At 44.3% G+C, this 18,718-nt stretch overlaps 1 protein-coding gene across 5 annotated transcripts; it reads left to right on the plus strand.

The window, feature by feature from the left end:
• The first annotated feature begins 606 nt into the window (after positions 1-606).
• On the plus strand, positions 607-14,939 carry LOC139558659 (GA-binding protein subunit beta-1-like). Of its 5 annotated transcripts, none has more exons than XM_071373928.1 (8): positions 607-1,034; positions 7,388-7,495; positions 7,706-7,873; positions 8,140-8,334; positions 8,657-8,876; positions 9,443-9,616; positions 10,796-10,914; positions 11,202-14,939. In XM_071373928.1, exons 2-8 carry the CDS (start codon positions 7,388-7,390, stop codon positions 11,481-11,483), a joined length of 1,266 nt encoding a protein of 421 aa, XP_071230029.1. In that variant the 5' UTR covers positions 607-1,034; the 3' UTR covers positions 11,484-14,939. The 5 variants fall into 5 exon arrangements, with proteins under 5 accessions (XP_071230029.1, XP_071230027.1, XP_071230030.1 ...); XM_071373926.1 differs by having other exon boundaries at positions 607-825; XM_071373929.1 differs by having other exon boundaries at positions 607-825; positions 9,446-9,616.
• Positions 14,940-18,718: the final 3,779 nt, after the last annotated feature.

Consider the following 18,718-nt stretch of genomic DNA (forward strand, 5'->3'; position numbering starts at 1 on the left):
CAAATAGTTATATTGACTACATCCGTCCTAGCTCGCTCATCAATGTCTTAATCAAAATTATGGATTGCCTCTTATCCGCTTGTCGTCCCCTTATTCCATAGTTAGTACATCTCAATTGTCAGTAGAAACCACATTGGTTTTAACAAGTCTGCCATATCAGCTATGTTTTTTTTAAAGGCAGTAAATGAGGCTGAATTAATTGTTTTGCTGCAAATAAGGCTCCTCTGATAGTCAGGGATAGAAGCGGTAAGGTGTTGGGACTGCTGTTGCATCCTCAATATATATGTTTTTTGCCCCACCAATATTTACATGATAAAATCGCCACTGAATATATACAGTACCAGTCAAAGGTTTGGATAAATCTACTCATTCAAGGGTTTTTCTTTATTTGTACTATTTTCTACTTTGTAGAATAATAGTAAAGACATCAAAACTATGAAATAACACATGGAATCATGTAGTAACCAAAAAAGTGTTAAACAAATCAACATATATTTGTTATTTGAGATTCTTCAAAGTAGCCACCCTTTGCCTTGATGACAGCTTTGCACACGCTTGGCATTCTCTCAACCAGCTTCATGTGGGCATTGAAGGAGGAAAGGCTGATCTCACATCTGGGCTTGCTACTTTTTCCAAGTCATGCGCCCGCCCACAAGAGGGTTCAAAAGGCTTGGTTTCCACCTCCGGTGTCGAGTAGCCGCCATCTTTGTATCCGTTCAAATATAAAAATAATATTTATTTTCATTCACTAAGGCGAGGAGAAAATAATTTGGTATAGGAACTTATGTCCGCAGCCTAAGAGCATTCATTTGAAGCCTTATCAAGGTAAGAACTACACAACGTTAACTTGCTTCCATTCGGGATTCCGCCTGCAGCTAGCTAGCTAACGTTTGCTGTTATTAAAGTTAGCCAGGCATTAGCTAACTATGTGGAGCACATCTTAAGTCTGGCTGGCAACGAGACCGAGTACCTCAGTAACGTGGTAGTTTCGAAGTTGGCACATTGTGAGAAAATCCATCCATCACGCGCACAAAGTTTGTAGAACTTTCCCATTTCTTAAAAGTGCATGTTCATACTTTTTAAAGTGTCATTAACGTTGGTAACTAACGTTACTGTAGCTAATGTAGATGTAGTTATTACTTGCTAACTTTAGCTAGCTAGCAACATGGTTGGTTAGATAACAAACCTGGCGCCATCAGGCTCATAGATGGTAGAAATACTCGTACATAAAGGTGATTGCGTCTCACGTCTTTGACAAACAAGCAATTATAAATAAATCGAACGTTCAAATTTGAGATTGCGCGAAACCATTTGAGGCATACGAGAAAGAATGCCGTTAACCGGATGTGGAAGTAGTTTTTTCTCTTCGTGTAAAATAGGAATTTCTCTACTGACTTCCCCCGGAAAAACAACAACTTAATATCAGTGTTTCCTGTCATGTATTTAAATGTCTTTGTTGGTGGTTGTTAAATAATGTGGGTGAAAGATTTAACGCATAATGTGACACATGGCCGCCTCTTGTTCGTTTTCACCACCGAGGCGCATAAGATGGCTACTCGTCTTCTCCATCAATGATGGCATCATCATCACGCTTTTGCAATGAAGAGAGCCTCATGTCAGTGGGCTCTCACGATTGTAACAATAATTTGTCACCGATAACCAATCAGCAAACTACTATGTAACGACAACAAAAAAGTGCACATCTGCTATTCATATTTTACGAACATATTACTTTGTGTTGGGTCATTGTTGGACCATGCATGCCACAGATCATAACGTTTTTCAACTGTAGAGTTAGCCTATTACACGTTGGACGTTACGGATAACTACCTTCATTTATGTCAGCAATGACTGATAAAGGGTTTTGAGTGATGTATGTTATATGTAGCATAACTGACTTCAGTACTTTACAACATTCATTGTGTTATGCTCAAATGGAACGTCTGATAAGCATGTATCGGGAATGGCTAGACTTATTCGCATGTATTGCACGAGTCTATGCAGCAGTAATATAAACAAACCTGTGTTGTCTCCGGAGTCGTTTCACACAAGCACTCCACAGAACGAAAGGGCGTCTTTCACTATTGATTTCTTACATTAAACGCTAAATTGTAAATCAAATCAAATTTTGTATTTGTCACATGCTTCGTAAACAACAGGTGTAAGCGAACAGTGAAATGCTTATGGGGCCTTCCCAACAATGCAGAGAGAGAAATGCACATGGTCAGGGGTACGAGGTAATTGAGGTAGATTTAAGGAATAATGCACAAGGGGGTGTGGTATATGGCTTTTCTTATACCCGAGCCAGGCAACGCTGAGTGCCTGGATACAGCCCTTAGCCGCGGTATATTGACAATTTACCACAAACCCCCAAGGGACCTTATTGCTATTATAAACGGTTTACAAACTTAATTGGAACAGTAAAATACCACAGCTTTCAGACAATCAGCATTCAAATCAAAGTTTATTTGTCACTTGTGCCGAATACAACAGGTGTAGAGCTTACAGTGAAATGCTTACTTACAGGCTCTAACCAACAGTGCAAAAAAGGTATTAGGTGAACAATAGGTAAGTAAAGAAATAAAAACAACAGTAAAAAAAGAGTGACAAAAACAGTAGCGAGGCTATATACAGGCACCGATTAGTCGGGCTGATTTGAGGTAGTATGTACATGTAGATATGGTTAAAGTGACTATGCATATAAGATAAACGGAGAGTAGCAGTAGCGTAAAAGAGGGGGTGGTGGGTGGCAGGACACAATGCAGATGGCACGGTTAGCCAATGTGCGGCGGCACTGGTTGGTCGGGCCAATTGAGGTAGTATGTACATGAATGTATAGTTAAAGTGACTATGCATATATGATAAACAGAGAGTAGCAGCAGCGTAAAAGAGGGGTTGGGGGGGAACACAATGCAAATACTCCGGGTAGCCATTTGATTAGCATTTCAGGAGTCTTATGGCTTGGGGGTAAAAACTGTTGAGAAGCCTTTTTGCCCCAGACTTGGCACTCCGGTACCGCTTGCCATGTGGTAGTAAACAGAAGTCTATGACTGGGGTCTTTGACAATTTTTAGGGCATTCCTCTGACACCGCCTGGTGTAGAGGTCATGGATGGCAGGCAGCTTATCCCCAGTGATGTACTAGGCCGTATGCACTACCCTCTGTAGTGCCTTGCGGTTGGAGGCCGAGCAATTGCCGTACCAGGCAATGATGCAACCAGTCAGGATGCTCTCGATGTTGCAGCTGTAGAACCTTTTGAGGATATGAGGACCCATGCCAAATCTTTTTAGTTTCCTAAGGTGGAATTGGCTTTGTCGTGCCCTCTTCACGACTGTCTTGGTGTGTTTGGACCATTCTAGTTTGTTGGTAATGTTGACACCAAGGAACTTGAAGCTCTCAACCTGCTCCACTACAGCACCGTCGATGAGAATGGGGCCGTGCTCGGTCCTCCTTTTCCTGTAGTCCACAATCATCTCCTTAGTCTTGGTTACGTTGAGGAATAGGTTGTTATTCTGGCACCACCCGGCCAGGTCTCTGACCTTCTCCCTATAGGCTGTTTCGTCATTGTCGGTGATCAGGCTGTTGTGTCGTCTGAAACTTAATAATGGTGTTGGAGTCGTGCCTGACCATGCAGTTGTGGGTGAACAGGGAGTACAGGAGGGGACTGAGCATGCACCCCTGAGGGGCTCCAGTGTTGAGGATCAGCGTGGCAGATGTGTTGCTACCTACCCTCACCACCTGGGGGCGGCTCGTCAGGAAGTCCAGGATCCAGTTGCAGAGGGAGGTGTTTAGTCCCAGGATCCTTAGCTTAGTGATGAGCTTTGAGGGTACTATGGTGTTGAACGCTGAGCTGTAGTCAATTAATAGCATTCTCACGTAGGTGTTCCTTTTGTCCAGGTGGGAAAGGGCATTGTGAAGTGCAATAGAGATTGCATCATCTGTGGATCTGTTTGGGCGGTATGTAAATTGGAGTGGGTCTAGGGTTTCTGGGATAATGGTGTTGTGAGCCATTACCAGCCTTTCAAAGATCTTCATGGCTATGGACGTGAGTGCTACGGGTCTGTAGTCATTTAGGCAGGTTGCCTTCGTGTTCTTGGGCACAGGGACTATGATGGTCTGCTTGAAACATGTTGGTAATACAGACTCAATCGGGGACATGTTGAAATTGTCAGTCAAGGCACCTTCCAGTTGGTCAGCACATGCCCGGAGCACACGTCCTGGTAATCCGTCTGGCCCCGCAGCCTTGTGAATGTTGACCTGTTTAAAGGTCTTACTCACGTCGGCCATGGAGAGCGTGATCACATAGTCGTCCAGAACAGCTGATGCTCTCATGCATGCCTCAGTGTTGCTTGCCTCGAAGCGAGCATAGGAGTGATTTAGCTCGTCTGGTAGGCTCGTGTCACTGGGCAGCTCGCGGCTGTGCTTCCCTTTGTAGTCTGTAATAGTTTGCAAGCCCCGCCACATAAGTCGAGTGTCGGAGCCGGTGTAATACGATTCAATCTTAGCCCTGTATTGACGCTTTGCCTGTTTGATGGTTCATCGGAGGGCATAGCAGGATTCCTTATAAGCTTCCGGGTTAGAGTCCCGCACCTTGAAAGCGGCAGCTCTACCCTTTAGCTCAGTGCGACTGTTGCCTGTAATCCATTCAGGGCTCACACCGCCCAGTTGATAAATTTACACTACATGACCAAAAGTATATGGACACCTGCTCGTCGAACATCTCATTCCAAAATCATGGGCATTAATATGGACTTTGTACACCCTTTGCTGCTATACCAGCCTCCACTCTTCTGGGAAGGCTTTCCACTAGATGTTGGAACATTGCTGCAGGAACTTGCTTCCATTCAGCCACAAGCATTAGTGAGGTCAGACACTGATGTTGGGTGATTAGGCCTGGCTCGCATTGTTCCAATTCATCCCAAAGGTGTTCAATGGGGTTGAGGTCAGGGCTCTGTGCAGGTCAGTCAAGTTCTTCCACACCGATCTCGTCAAACCATTTCTGTATGGACCTCCCTTTGTGCACTGGGGCATTGTCATGCTGAAACAGGAAGGGGCCTTCCCCAAACTGTTACCACAAAGTTGGATGCACAGAATCGTCTAGAATGCTATAGCGTTAAGAGGGGCCTAGCCCGAACCATGAAAAACAGCCCAGATCATTATTCCTCCTCCACCAAACTTTACAGTTTTGCAACACAAACAAACATTGGGGCAGGTAGCGTTCACCTGGCATCCGCCAAACCCAAATTTGTACTTCGGACTGCCATATGGTGAAGCGTGATTAATCAATCCAGAGAACACGTTCAGAGTCCAATGGCGGCGAGCTTTACACCACTCCAGCCGATGTTTGGCATTGTGCATGGTGATCTTAGGCTTGTGCTCGGCCACGGAACCCCATTTCATGAAGCTCCAGACGAACAGTTCTTGTGCTGATGTTGCTTCCAGAGATAGTTTCGAACTTGGTTTTGAGTGTTGTAACTGAGGACAGACTATTTCTACGCACTACAACACTCTGTAAGCTTGTGTGGCCTACCACTTTGCAGCTGAGCTGTTGTTGCTCCTAGACGTTTCCACTTCACAATAACAGCACTTACAGTTGACCAGGGTAGCTCTAGCAGGGCAGGAATTTGACACACTGACTTGTTGGAAAGGTGGCATCCTATGACGGTGCCACATTGAAGTCACTGAGCTCTTCAGTAAGGCCATTCTACTGCCAATGTTGTCTATGGAAATTGCATGGCGGTGTGCTTGAATTTATACACCTGTCAGTAGGGCTGGGCGATATGGCCAAAATCTCATATCCCCATATAGGTCATTTCATATCCCGATTACGATACATATCACGATTATAGCACATTTTCTGTAAATTAAATTAATTGTTTATATAAAATTACATGTAAAGGCCTATTTCTTATTACATTTTGAATTATACTCAACAAAAAGGTACTTACTCATATTTGATTATTTCTCCTTTTATTTAGAACCTTTGTACACATTTTTTATTAAGCAGGTAACAAAATATAAAATGTATGCATCAAATCTAAAAAGGTAAATAGAAAACACTTCAACTATAGTTGCAAACAATAAATATAGGCCTAACATACATTTATTTTTTGGGGTTTGCCTGTTTTGCATGTTATTTTGGCATTAAAACAAGTCACATATCAGTTTGGGTCGAGTGTTGGTACCAACTCAACCCCCCGTTTCTCGACTGTGTAAATTGGGACCATGTCTTTGCAGATGTAAGTTGTAACGGAAGCTGTTTTGTCCTTCCATCTTTGTGATTCTTTGCCATATGGTGTGCCGCGAGCAAAAGCCTCTTGCAACGTCTGAGTCGGGGGTTTGTTTTGAACACTCCACTACTTTTTTGGGGTCTCATCCGTAGACTCTCTGTACTTTCACATGATTCTTGCATAGGTGGTAAAAGAAGTTAGTGGTGTTTGTGCCTGTTGTCGGGACCGGCCTGCGGCATATTTTGCAGAGGACGGTTTTCTGGTCCGTGTCAGACTTTTCATATCCAAACCATATCCATGCTACTGAAGTAGCCCCTCTTAGGCACGGTCTCTGTGCTATGTGTCACGTTCACTCTCCATGTTTGTTTGTGTTGCAAATTTCCACGCAAAGCGTCATCCAATTGATAAAAAATATTGCCGTAAAGAGGGATTTGCGACACAATGAAATAAATTATAGACGTTTTTCTATCGTTACACTGTATTTATCCTCCAGCCCTACCTGTCAGCAATGGGTGTGGCTGAAATAGCAGTATCCACTAATTTGAAGGGGTGTCCACATACTTTTGTGTGTGTCTGCCTATAGGTAGGGGTAAAGTGAATAGGCAGCAGTATAAAAAATAACAGCAGTATGTGAGGAGTCAAAGTTGTAAGTTCCATTACTACTAGAATACTTCCATGATGACTGCTGTTGTTAAACAAAATGTATCTAACATAACTAATAACTTAACTTTATGTATGTAAGATCTGAAGTATGATTTGAAACACATCTAGCTATGTTCATTTGTAAATATCTGCTAGGGCAGAGTCTTCTCATTTGATTAAGCTAGAGAACCCTAACCCATTATTGAGTTTCAAAAGCAGGCATAAAAGTACATACTTTATCAAGTAGGGCCCTGTGTTTTGGTTAATCATGTCACATGACCTGGATTTAAACTTTATTTTAAGCCTTTTCCACAAATGAGAATTGGACCAAAATTGAAATCAGTTGTCTGAGGATGGTGCTGGACCTTCTGACATAAAAAGAAAAGGGTACAGTTTGATGAAAAAGCATCAAATAAAGGTTAAAATCCAGATCGGGGAAAAGATACTGCAACAGTTGCATACGTGTACAATCACATGGGGACAAATACTGCAACCTTTGTAATTGTGTTGTCTCAGATGTCGCTGGTGGATTTGGGGAAGCGGCTCCTTGAGGCGGCACGGAAAGGCCAGGACGATGAAGTCAGGACACTCATGGCCAACGGGGCTCCCTTCACCACAGACTGGGTAATGATTCCTCTCTTAACTTCTCTATCCGGGCTATTTTTATTACCTGCTTCAGTTTAACTACTTTTACCCACCCCAGGGTTTTGGCTGGTTTGTGTGATCTAAATGCAAAACAAGATATGCAAGTTCATAAGTAAAAAAACGTGCCAGTCCAATTCACCTGTATGGTGTTTTGACTCTGTCCCTCTTACTCTTTGGCACTCTGAGCAGCTGGGCACATCTCCGTTGCACCTGGCCGCCCAACACGGACACTATTCCACCGCCGAGGTGCTGCTCAGAGCAGGTGTCAGCAGGGACGCCCGAACCAAAGTCGACAGGACCCCTCTGCATATGGCCGCTTCAGAGGGCCACAACGTCATCGTGGATCTATTAGTCAGGGTACACACGTCTCTAAGGTTTCAGCTGTTTATTCTGTGTTTAGGCCTGATATCTAGGTTGGGTCTGACCTGGCACCCTATTACTAATATAGTGCACTGCTTTTGACCAGATGCCAATTTCAGATGCAGACCTAGTCTTTCTCTGACCAAAATGTCTTACATCTAAGTGCACTAGAAAACGTGGCTACATGTGTGAAGAAAGCAGAAAAACATCCAAATCTGCCAGGTGCCTTACCCTCTCCTTATTTCTCCTGGGTCACTCTACAGAGTGGAGCAGACATTAATGCCAAAGACATGCTGAAGATGACTGCTCTCCACTGGGCCGCCCAGAACGGCCACCAAAGGGTAGCAGAGACGCTCGTCAAACATGGCGCAGATGTTCACGCTCTCAGTAAATTCGATAAGACTCCATTCGACATCGCAGGAGACATCCAGAATGCAGACCTTATGCTCCTACTACAGGTGAGACCTTAAGTTGCATGTGGAGTCTAATTGAAAGGTCTCCATGCAATATTATTATGGACTCCAAAAAAAAAGTGCCTAAAGGATTTTCTCCCAAAAATACATTATTTTGAACTTCTTTGACAGTATGCTCCTTTAGGATTACAATGCATTTACATAATTATCCAGATACAGACGTTTTTGCATTACTTCTTATTTCAATGCACAACTGCCTCTCCTTTGTTTGTAGGAACTCTCATGATTTCTATCCTGACGGTCTCCCCTGTCTGTGGCAGTGTTGTATATATGCTCTGATAGTGTTGTTGACAATGTTTGTCTATAGGAAGGAATGCAGAACCAGGTGAACATGAACGCAGAGGCTGGCATGACGGGGAGCTCGGCCCAGCCTCAGTTTATCATCCAGGGCATCCCAGGGCTCCAGGGGGGCGTGGTCAACCTGGCGGACCTCCTCAACAACGCTGCCAAGGCCAACTCTGGTAGGCTCCAGGGGGGCGTGGTCAACCTGGCCGACCTCCTCAACAACGCTGCCAAGGCAAACTCTGGTAGCTACTGGGTTTATACACACAGACTGGGCTAGGGTTCATACTATTGCCAGAAGACCAGTCATTTCAAAAGGGTTTGTGGCTGAAATGTGTCCATCTTACTGCTTTTATGTTATGGAAACTGGTGTCTCCAGTTAATAACTGCATAAGAGTTCAAGGGTCCCCCTGCCTCAGCGCAATATGCCCCAAACTCCTTTGTTTTCTCTAATCTAGTGCCTGGCCTTTATCACTCTGATCTTATAAGCTGATAAAGTCTGCTGATGCTGTATGGACCCACACGAACGGGTACCTACCACCACAATATGCGATATGTGAGAGTAAAAGGTCATGCAGAAAATAAACATTAATTCTCAGCGTTCAGATGTAAATACTTCCTCACAGCTTGAATTCCTTTGAGCTTTAGCATGTTACTGTATGTAATACTTATTTAAATGAGAATATTGAGTTAACTGCCACAAACTACAGTGTATATGTGCTTATGAACTATTTCCTAATACAAGAGCTGCAGTCGACAGTTAACTTGAACTTTTCCCTCCTCTCTCCCTCTTTGACCCCTTGTCTGACAGCAGGTGAATCTGAGGAAGCCATAGCAGCCAATTCTTTGGACCCCGGCAGCATCCAGCACATGGTGAACGAGCAAGGTCAAAGGGTTATCACCATAGTGACGGACCAACACGGCAACCTGCAGACTGGAGGGCTTGGTCAGCCATTCTTTGTCACCATGCAGCACGGACAACAGAGTAAGAGAACGTCTCCCTTTTGGTCACTTAATAGTGACCCTGTTCCATTTCAGCCTGTAGCCACTTCCCATAGCCCCTATCCATTTGGGAACAGTTTCCCAGATCCTACTCCTGGACTAAAAGCACACTCAGTGGAGAATCTCAATTGAAAGCTCTTTTTAGTCTAAGGGTAGGCTTTCTCTGGGTCTAGGAAACCTGCACTTGGTGTTCTAATGCTGTGTTCATAACCAAGTGGGAAGGTGGTATTTACCACATATGACTTGGGAAAATCCGCCATCGCACCTCCAACTGGTACTACTATTACTAGTGGGAAACTCATCCATCATCCCTGAGCTCCGACTTCTCCCATATGCTGACCTCTGAGGTCACCTACTAAGGAAATTACCTCGATAACAGCATTTTCGGCTGTTAAATACAACAAAACATTATTTATAAATAGCAGTCTATTAATATGGTTGACACAGCTTGTTGGCCATTAGCCAATCTGTGTTTCTCAACGAGTTCAACTGGTATTTATGATCTCTCAACTGGTAATTACCCCCTTCTCACTTGGTTATGAGCGCAACATTAAAGTAGTCAGTAAGTTATGGTGGAATGTCCACTTAACCTACAAGAAACCTTATTGTTGTGACAATGTGGATCTTGTATTTGTAGACAACAGTTTTTAGCTTTCTGGCAGATTGTTTTGTGCAAGTTGCTTGGTAGAACTTTGTTCTACTTCATCATTAATGTACAGTGCAATTGGAAAGTATTCAGACCCCTTCCCTGTTCCACATTTTGTTACGTTACAGCCTGATTCTAAAATTGATGAGGAAAATGTTTTATTTATTCAATCTACACACAATACCCCATAATGACAAAAATAAATTAATAAAAAACGTACCTTATTTACATAAGTATGCAGACCCTTTGCTATGAGACTCGAAATTGCGCTCGGGTGCATCTTGTTTCCATTGATCATCGTTGAGATGTTTCTACAACTTGATTGGAGTCCAGTATTGTGTGTAGATTGAGGGGGGAAATGATTGCATACATTTTAGAATAAGGCTGTAATGTAACAAAATGTGGAAAGGGTCTAGGGGTCCGAATACTTTCCGAATGCACTATTTTTAATGACCTATAGTCACTTTTGAGATGTATGATCCTCCAGGCTCTGAACTGTTGTCTGTTGATTTGCAGTGTTGGCGATGCCAGCCAATCAGGTGATAGAGGAGGTGGTTGATGAGGAACCCCAGCCCCCGCCCTCCCGCAAGAGGAAACTGGAGGCCTCGGCCAACCACATGGAGTCTGGAGACACGGTCAGGGGCGGACCACATCTTACTTAGATCATTTTTTCCCCCTCTTGTGCAATACATTGAACTGATATGCTTCTGCCATTTTAACTGATTTAACCAGTTTTATTTAATATTGCTCTAGAGATTCTAGAATCTGCTGTGAAAAATGTTTTTGCATAGATTATATGAAACCCTTAGATTATTTTGGTACTTTGATACTGTGGAGTTGGCACAAGTGGGGTGCAAGTGTGTGTGACCTGCAGTCTGACATTTCGGTCTCCTTATCTCTATCTATCCATCCCTCTATCCAGGAGCAGTTACAGAGGCAGCTGCAGGAGGCCAACCGGAAGGCCCAGGAGTACCGGCAGCAGCTGATGTGCAAGGAGCAGGAAGCAGAGCAGTACCGCATGAAGCTAGAGGCAATGTCACACAGCCATACCAACGGCACCTCGGAGCAGGAGGAGGTGGTTGGGGGTGATGAGGACGAGGTGCAGGAAGAGTTGATGCTCCAGGAGGGAGACATCATCATCAAGACGGAGGAGCTGGTGACGCTGGTGGACTCGGCGCCCTCCCACACCGAGGTCATCTCATAATGTCAGACTGATGTCACTGACTGAAGGAGAAATGGACACGTGGACTCGCGCGACAGGCCAGCCTGTTGGTGTTTTCATAGCTCTTTTGTTAATTATTTTCCTGCTATGTTTTGTTTTTGTACTATATTTACTTTTTCTGCCGTTTTTATTTTCCTCAATTTGTGTTTATATTTTTTACAAATAGCGACGCGAGGAGCTGAATATATTGATTGAGGAGCAGGAACGGGACCTGCTCAGCCTGTGACTCAGTAAGCTTGCCTAGCTGAAGAATGTCTATGCTCCCTGGGAAAAACGGGGTCTCGGGCACTCTGTCTCAGATATCTATGGTGTCTGACACATGTCAATGGTGTGTGTGTGTGTGGGGAAATAGATTTTTCATGGTTCCAACAGCATGTCCTAAGGTGACCAAGATGCAAATCCAAAGTTTATTAGACACGTCCATCCATAGAACCAGAGGACAGGTCTGTGGAGAGAACACTGTTTTGTTCAACTTCTTCAGGTCTCAAAAGTCTCCCTCTGCCTCAGTCTTCCATCCAACCACCCACCATGGGCAATGGGATTGGTACTTAAGCATGCCCATTTCCTATTTCAAAATAATCCTCTTACATGAGAAATGACAATGCATGTAGTTGGCAACAGTCATTCTCAGCATGTATTGGGCTCATCATTCACAGTGTAATAATGAATTGTTTCAAAGTTGTGAATGGCAGTGTTTTGACTTTCATGGCACCACGTTAAGCTTTGTCCTCTAGTTGTCGTCGGGGCCACTTCCATAGTGCCGTAGTGATTGTAGGTTTACTGTTGCACAAGCCACAACTCTCCTCCTGCTGATGTTGATACAAAGATGAACTTCCCATCGTTTTAATGCCCCTGTGGCTTTAATCACTAGTAGCCCCACTCCCCAGAGACGGACAGGAATAAGGGTGTCAGATTAGGTGACTGTGTCCTTCTGACAATTACTGCTTCTCATGTCCCGACACTTGTTTCTATCACAGTCACTGTTCCGTGACACTTTTTAGTATTCTCCCAAACTGAATGAGAATGTGATGGACATACCTTGGACATAGTCTGGGTTAACATTTATCACTCGGGTGAATGGAACGTAATCTCTGCACGCTATTCAGTAAGGGCCAAATGTAAACTTGAGATGCCAACCCTGATTTTTAAATTGTGCCTACATTTTGCATTGATGACATGGGGGGGATTTCCATGGAAATTAAGGTTATGCTTGTGGATCTCGAGTTCTGATATGTCCATAGTGTATCAGATACTTTTTCCCAGGTGTATGTTTTTCATTAGACCCACTAAAGTTTATTTTGTTTATTGAAACAACAAACTCATAAAATTAACGATGTTGATACACTATGTACAAACGTATGTGCACACCACTTCAAATTAGTGGATTTGGCTACTTCAGCCACACCCGTTGCTGACAGGATATAACATTGAGCACACAGACATGCGGTCTCCATAGACAAACATTGGCAGTAGAATGGCCTTACTGAAGAGCTCAGTGGCTATCAATGTTTCAATGTCATAGGATGCCAACTTAACAAGTCAGTTCATCATTTCTGCCCTGCTAGAGCTGCCCCGGTCAACTGTAAGTCCTGTTATTGTGAAGTGAAAATGTCTAGGAGCAACAACGGCTCAGCCGTGAAGTGGTAGGCCACACAAGCTCATAGAACGGGACTGCCGAGTGCTGTAGCGCGTAAAAATCGCCTATCCTCTCTTGCAGCACTCACTACCCAGTTCCAAACTACCTCTGGAAGCAACGTCAGCACAAGAACTGTTCGTTGGGAGCTTCATGAAATGGGTTTCCATGGCTGTGCAGCCACGCACAAGCAAGCCTAAGATCGCCAAGCGTTGGCTGGAGTGGTGTAAAGCTCGCCGCCTTTGGACTCTGGAGCAGTGGAAATGCGTTCTCTGGAGTGATGAATCACGCTTCACGATTTGGCAGTCTGGGTTTGGCGGATGCCAGGAGGACGCTACCTGCCCGACTGCATAGTGTCAAATTTGGTGGAGGAGGAATAATAGTCTCGGACGGGCTAGGCCCCTTCCAGTGAAGGGAAATCTTAACGCTACAGCATACAGTAGTGACATTATAGATGATTCTGTGTTTCCAACTTTGTAGCAAAGGGGGACCAACTCCATATTAATGCCCATGATTTTGGAATGAGCTGTTTGACGAGCAGGTGTCCACATACTTTTGGAAGTGTGTGTGTACACACATTTTTAGCATTAAAATGTTTATGTACTCTGATCCTTGGTCAGTTTTTGAGAGGAGCGTGCATCTTGTATAATTGATTTCTCACCATGGCTAACTGGGTGGATGAAATACACCACCCAATTTTTGGTTTCAGAATTGAAATCCCTTCAGATAACCCCTTTACTTACCAGCCCCAATACCTTTACTGCCCCTTTTGAAGTTATTGGAGGAAGAGGCCTGCTGTTTTGCTGGAATACCGTTCCTCTGGCCTATGGCGCTCTCCACTCACCCATTGTAAACAAAGACTTGTCTCTTCCTTTGTTCAGAAGTCAATATTCTTCATGACTAATAGTTATATTTTATAAGCTCCCCGCAAGCCTTTTTCTTATGTACATATAAAATTGTATTTTTTTAAGTGTATCTGAATGCTATGGGATGTAAACTGCCTATATATAAAATATATAAGCACATCTTTCGTTTAGCATCTCTTTGCCAGATTGTATAGTTGAACATGTTTAGTATGCACCAATTTGATGAAATAATCATATTTACCATGATTTGACTGTTGTAGCTTTACCTGTCGTTTCGCTACTGCTCTCACAGTTGCGGCTACTTGACCGAGCCATGAATGACTGTGTGTACTTTGATTGCTTCGATTAAAAAACGATGAAAACTGTCATTAAAATGTTAGAACCGGTATCTGCCACGTGCTTTACCGTGTGTGTGTTGGATAACCTCAGTCTTCTCAGAGATGGAGAACTCGTGGCTCAGTACAATTTCCTCTGTTTTATGCATTGTTCCATATGTTGACCAGCAGGTGGCACTACACTTTAACGGCTGTTTTGGATTTGCAATGTTACACTGCTGCTCATGGCACTGCAGTGAAGTTACCTCTTGTGAAGCCTCAAAATGTTTAATCATCTGACTTTTATCTTAAAGCATCTCACCAAAGCATATTATAATAGAATATACCTGATCCAGAATTCTTACTAGATCTCTCTATTGGGATACAGTATAGCAGTGTTTTTGTGATAACAGACATCACAGCAGACCCCATTTTGAAATAAACAGAACACTATTAGTGACTTTCCTCTTGACAATTTTGAGAAGATAAGGAAGATGATCTTGCCACAATAATGGAGTTGTGTAATTATTAATGTAGGATGGTTTTGTATAATTGTTTTTCTATTTCAAGAGAAGTGTATGGACTATTTTTAAGCATCAAATAAATGCTAACTCTTTTATGAGAACTGCTTTTTTTTGTAACACCATGTGGGTTGCTCTACAATAACCTGTGTAATAGATGCTTCAATTGTAGTAGGTCATTCCTGCCTGCTGCTGTAACCCCTGTTCACATCTGTGTTAAAGGAAAATTCCACCCAAAAATGATATTTTGGTATTTGTTTCATTAGTCCATTGTTGATATAGTCCCAAAAATGTTGTCAAGATATATACATTTCAAAATACAGAAATACTGTCGGTGTGATGCGTTTTGAATCATATGATGCAAAATGCATCATACCGGCTGTATTTGGAAAGTTGGATATCTTAAACTTCTAAACATGCAAAACATTTTGGCACTATATAAACAATGAACTAATGAAACAAATACCAAAAGTAGAGTTTACCTTTAAAAGGTTGAGAAAACTATCTGCATAATGTGTGCATACACACAGCTAGATGGTGAATAATGCCGTAACCCATGACCCTACCAATGGATGCTTTCTCCAGGACCTCCATTGAACGTTGTTGCAGAGCTCCTTCATAACTATATAGAAGTCCACATGTTTTTTTCCCCCTATCTCACCCTCACTTCAAAATCTTCTAAATGAAATGATTCCCGCGTGAAGGAGTTGGACTTATTTCCCTCCGTGGCTCTTGGGCTTCATGTAAATGTTCTCCCTAAGGGGCTACAGCACAGAAATGGCATCATTGGATAATGAAGAGGAGTAAATAATTGTGTTCCTCTTGTGCATCGCTCATTCTCCTATTATCCGCACATTAAGTTGAAATTGATTCGAACATGTTTGGATCGCTCCCAAAGAGACTACGTGAGGGATTTAATGTGACTTCATGTTGCTCCTAATAGCACCTTGAATTCCCATGATTTTGGAATGAGATGTTCGACGACCAGAAACGTCTTCTATTCTTATTATTATCTGTTCTTAAAATGACACAATATGTTATTTACCATTCATTTTTATTTGGCACAAAATAATCTGAAACACAACCAAAACAAACAGCAAATGCATCCAACAAGTGTGTAGAGTCACAAGCTTGTTGTAGTCATATCTTGCTAGGAATATGGGACCAAATTCTAAACTTTTGACTATCATAATACACAAATAAGTGAATTTGTCCCAATACTTTTGGTCTCACTGTATTTCTCTGTGACAATGGACAATAGAGTAATCTTCATCTACATAGACATTATGCAGTGGTATACCAATGTAGTTGTGCTGTTCAGCTGTACTATGGTGGTTCCCAGAAGTTCTACTTTTTCTTGTGACCTCCAGATAATCAAAACTTTTTCTAGCCACAGGTCAATCTAGGTATAAAGTAATGTATGACTATGTGAATGAACATGTCTGTAAATAATCTTGGATCACAGTGTGTTGTGTTCTCACATCTATTTTCTTGTAGTCCATAAGTAAGAGTGTATGAGAGATGGATAGCCTACACTCTTAGAAAAAAGGGTTCCAAAATGGTTTTTCGGCTCTCCGCATATGAGGGAACCCTTTTTTGTTCCAAGGAGAACCTTTTTGGATTCCATGTAGGACCCTTTGTGGAAAAGGTCCTACATGGATCCCAAAAGGGTTCACTTGGAACCAAAAGAGTTCTACATGCAACCAAAAAGGTATCTTCAAAGGGTTCTCGTATGGGGACAGCCAAAGAACCCTTTTGGGTTCTAGATAGTGTACTGCGTACAAAACTGCCAAAAAAATCACGAGTGTACAAATTATCTGAGATGTCTTCACCTTATTTTTCCCATAGACCACTGTGAAAAACTATTTGGTGCTTGCCTACGAGGCAAAGTGAAGGGAACTGTTCTCTCAAATAATATCCTTGAACTCATCATCTGATGCCAGTCACAAAATATGTTGCATGAGATCATAACTGATCTCCCCGCCGGCGCAGGGTTCTTTGTCAAAACCCTGCGCCTGTGCATCGACTACCGGGGTCTCAACGACATCAGTGAAGAACCGGTACCCCTCATCTCCTCGGCCTTCGAGCCATTCCAGGGGGCCACCGTGTTCTCTAAGCTGGACCTACGGAACGCCTACCACCTGGTGCGGATACAGGAAGGGGACGTGTGGAAGACTGCATTCAACACGGCCAGCGGTCACTAAAAGTATCTGGTCATGCCATTTGGTCTTACCAATGCCCCCGCTGTATTCCAGGCTCTGGTTAATGATGTTCTCTGCGACATGTTGAACCGGTTTGTCTCCGTCTACCTTGATGACATCCTCGTCTTCTCTCGTTCCGCCCAAGAACACGTTCTCCACATCTGACAGGTTCTCCAAAGCCTCCTGGAGAACCAGCTTTTTGTAAAAGCGGAGAAGTGCAAATTCCATAATTCCGCCATCCCCATTCTGGGTTACATCATCGCTGCAGGGAGTGTACAGATGGATCCCGGAAAGGTGAGAGCGGTGGTGGATTAGTCCCAGCCTACGTCCAGGGTGTAGCTGCAATGTTTCCGGGTATTTGGCAACTTTTATTGGCGCTTTAACCGGGGTTACAGCACCCTGGCTTCCTCCCTGTCTGCACTCACCTCTCCCAAGGTTCTGTTCACGTAGTCCCCAGCTGCTGACCGGGCGTTCCGGGATCTCAAATACTGCTTCACCACAGCTCCCATCTTGGTTCATCCTGACCCGTTCCACCAGTTTGTGTCAGAGTGAGGGTTATCCTGTCCCAGCGTTCTGCCCTGGACCTCAAGTTACATCCCTGCGCCTTCTTCTCCCACCGCCCCAATGCCACGGAGAGGAACTAAGACGTGGGGAATCGTGAGCTTCTCACGGTGAAGATGGCGTTGGAGTGGAGGCACTGGCTGGAAGGGGGCGAACAATCCGTTCGTTGTGTGGACCGACCACAAGAACCTGGAATATCTCACCTGAGGTATAGGGAAGCATGTTCGTGAGGCGCAGCGATCTCAGCCAAACCCCGGGGGGCCCAGATAACCGGATGTTCGTTCCTGACGCGGTCCGCTTCTCGGTCCTGGAGTGGGCCCACTCCTCCAGTCTTGCCTGCCACCCGGGCTCCCGGCGGACCCTGGCCTTTGTGCGACAACGCTTTTTGTGGCCTACCATGGTTCCTGACATCTCCGCGTTCGTCGCCGCATGCACGATCTGTGCACAGAACAAGACTCCCCGGCAAGCTCCAGCTGGTCTCCTTCAACCTCTGCCTGTCCCTCACCGGTTCTGGTCTCTACTTTGTCACGGGTCTCCCCTTGCCTGATTGCAACACCGCCATCCTGACTGTAGTGGATCGATTTTCCAAAGCCGCCTTCATTTCTCTCCCCAAGCTACCCTCAGCCAAAGAGACGGCCCAGCTCATGGTGTAGCACGTCTTCCGGATCCATGGACTGCCAGTGGACATGGTCTCCAACCGGGGTCCTCAGTTGTCGTCACAGTTCTGGAAGGCGTTCTGCACACTCATTGGGTCGTCGGCCATCCTGTCCTCCGGGTTCCACCCCCAGTCCAACGGCCAGTCGGAGCAAGCCAACCAAGACCTGGAGACGACTCTGTGCTGCCTGGTCTCCGCCAACCCCACCCCCTGGAGCCAGTACCTAGTATGGGTCGAATACGCCCGCAACACCCTTCCTTGCTCTGCCACGGGTCTATTGCCCTTTGAGTGTTCCCTGGGGTATCAGCCCCCGCTCTTCCCTGAGCAGGAGGAAGACGTCGGCATACCTTTGGCCCAGATGTTTGTCCGCTGCTGTCGTCGTACCTGGAAGAGAGCCCGGTCAGCCCTTCTCAATACCACCTCCAGGTATCGACGACAAGTGGATCGCCACAGGACCACGACTCCC

This window comes from Salvelinus alpinus, chromosome 29, assembly GCF_045679555.1.
Source record: "Salvelinus alpinus chromosome 29, SLU_Salpinus.1, whole genome shotgun sequence".
Taxonomy (NCBI): Eukaryota; Metazoa; Chordata; class Actinopteri; order Salmoniformes; family Salmonidae; genus Salvelinus; species Salvelinus alpinus.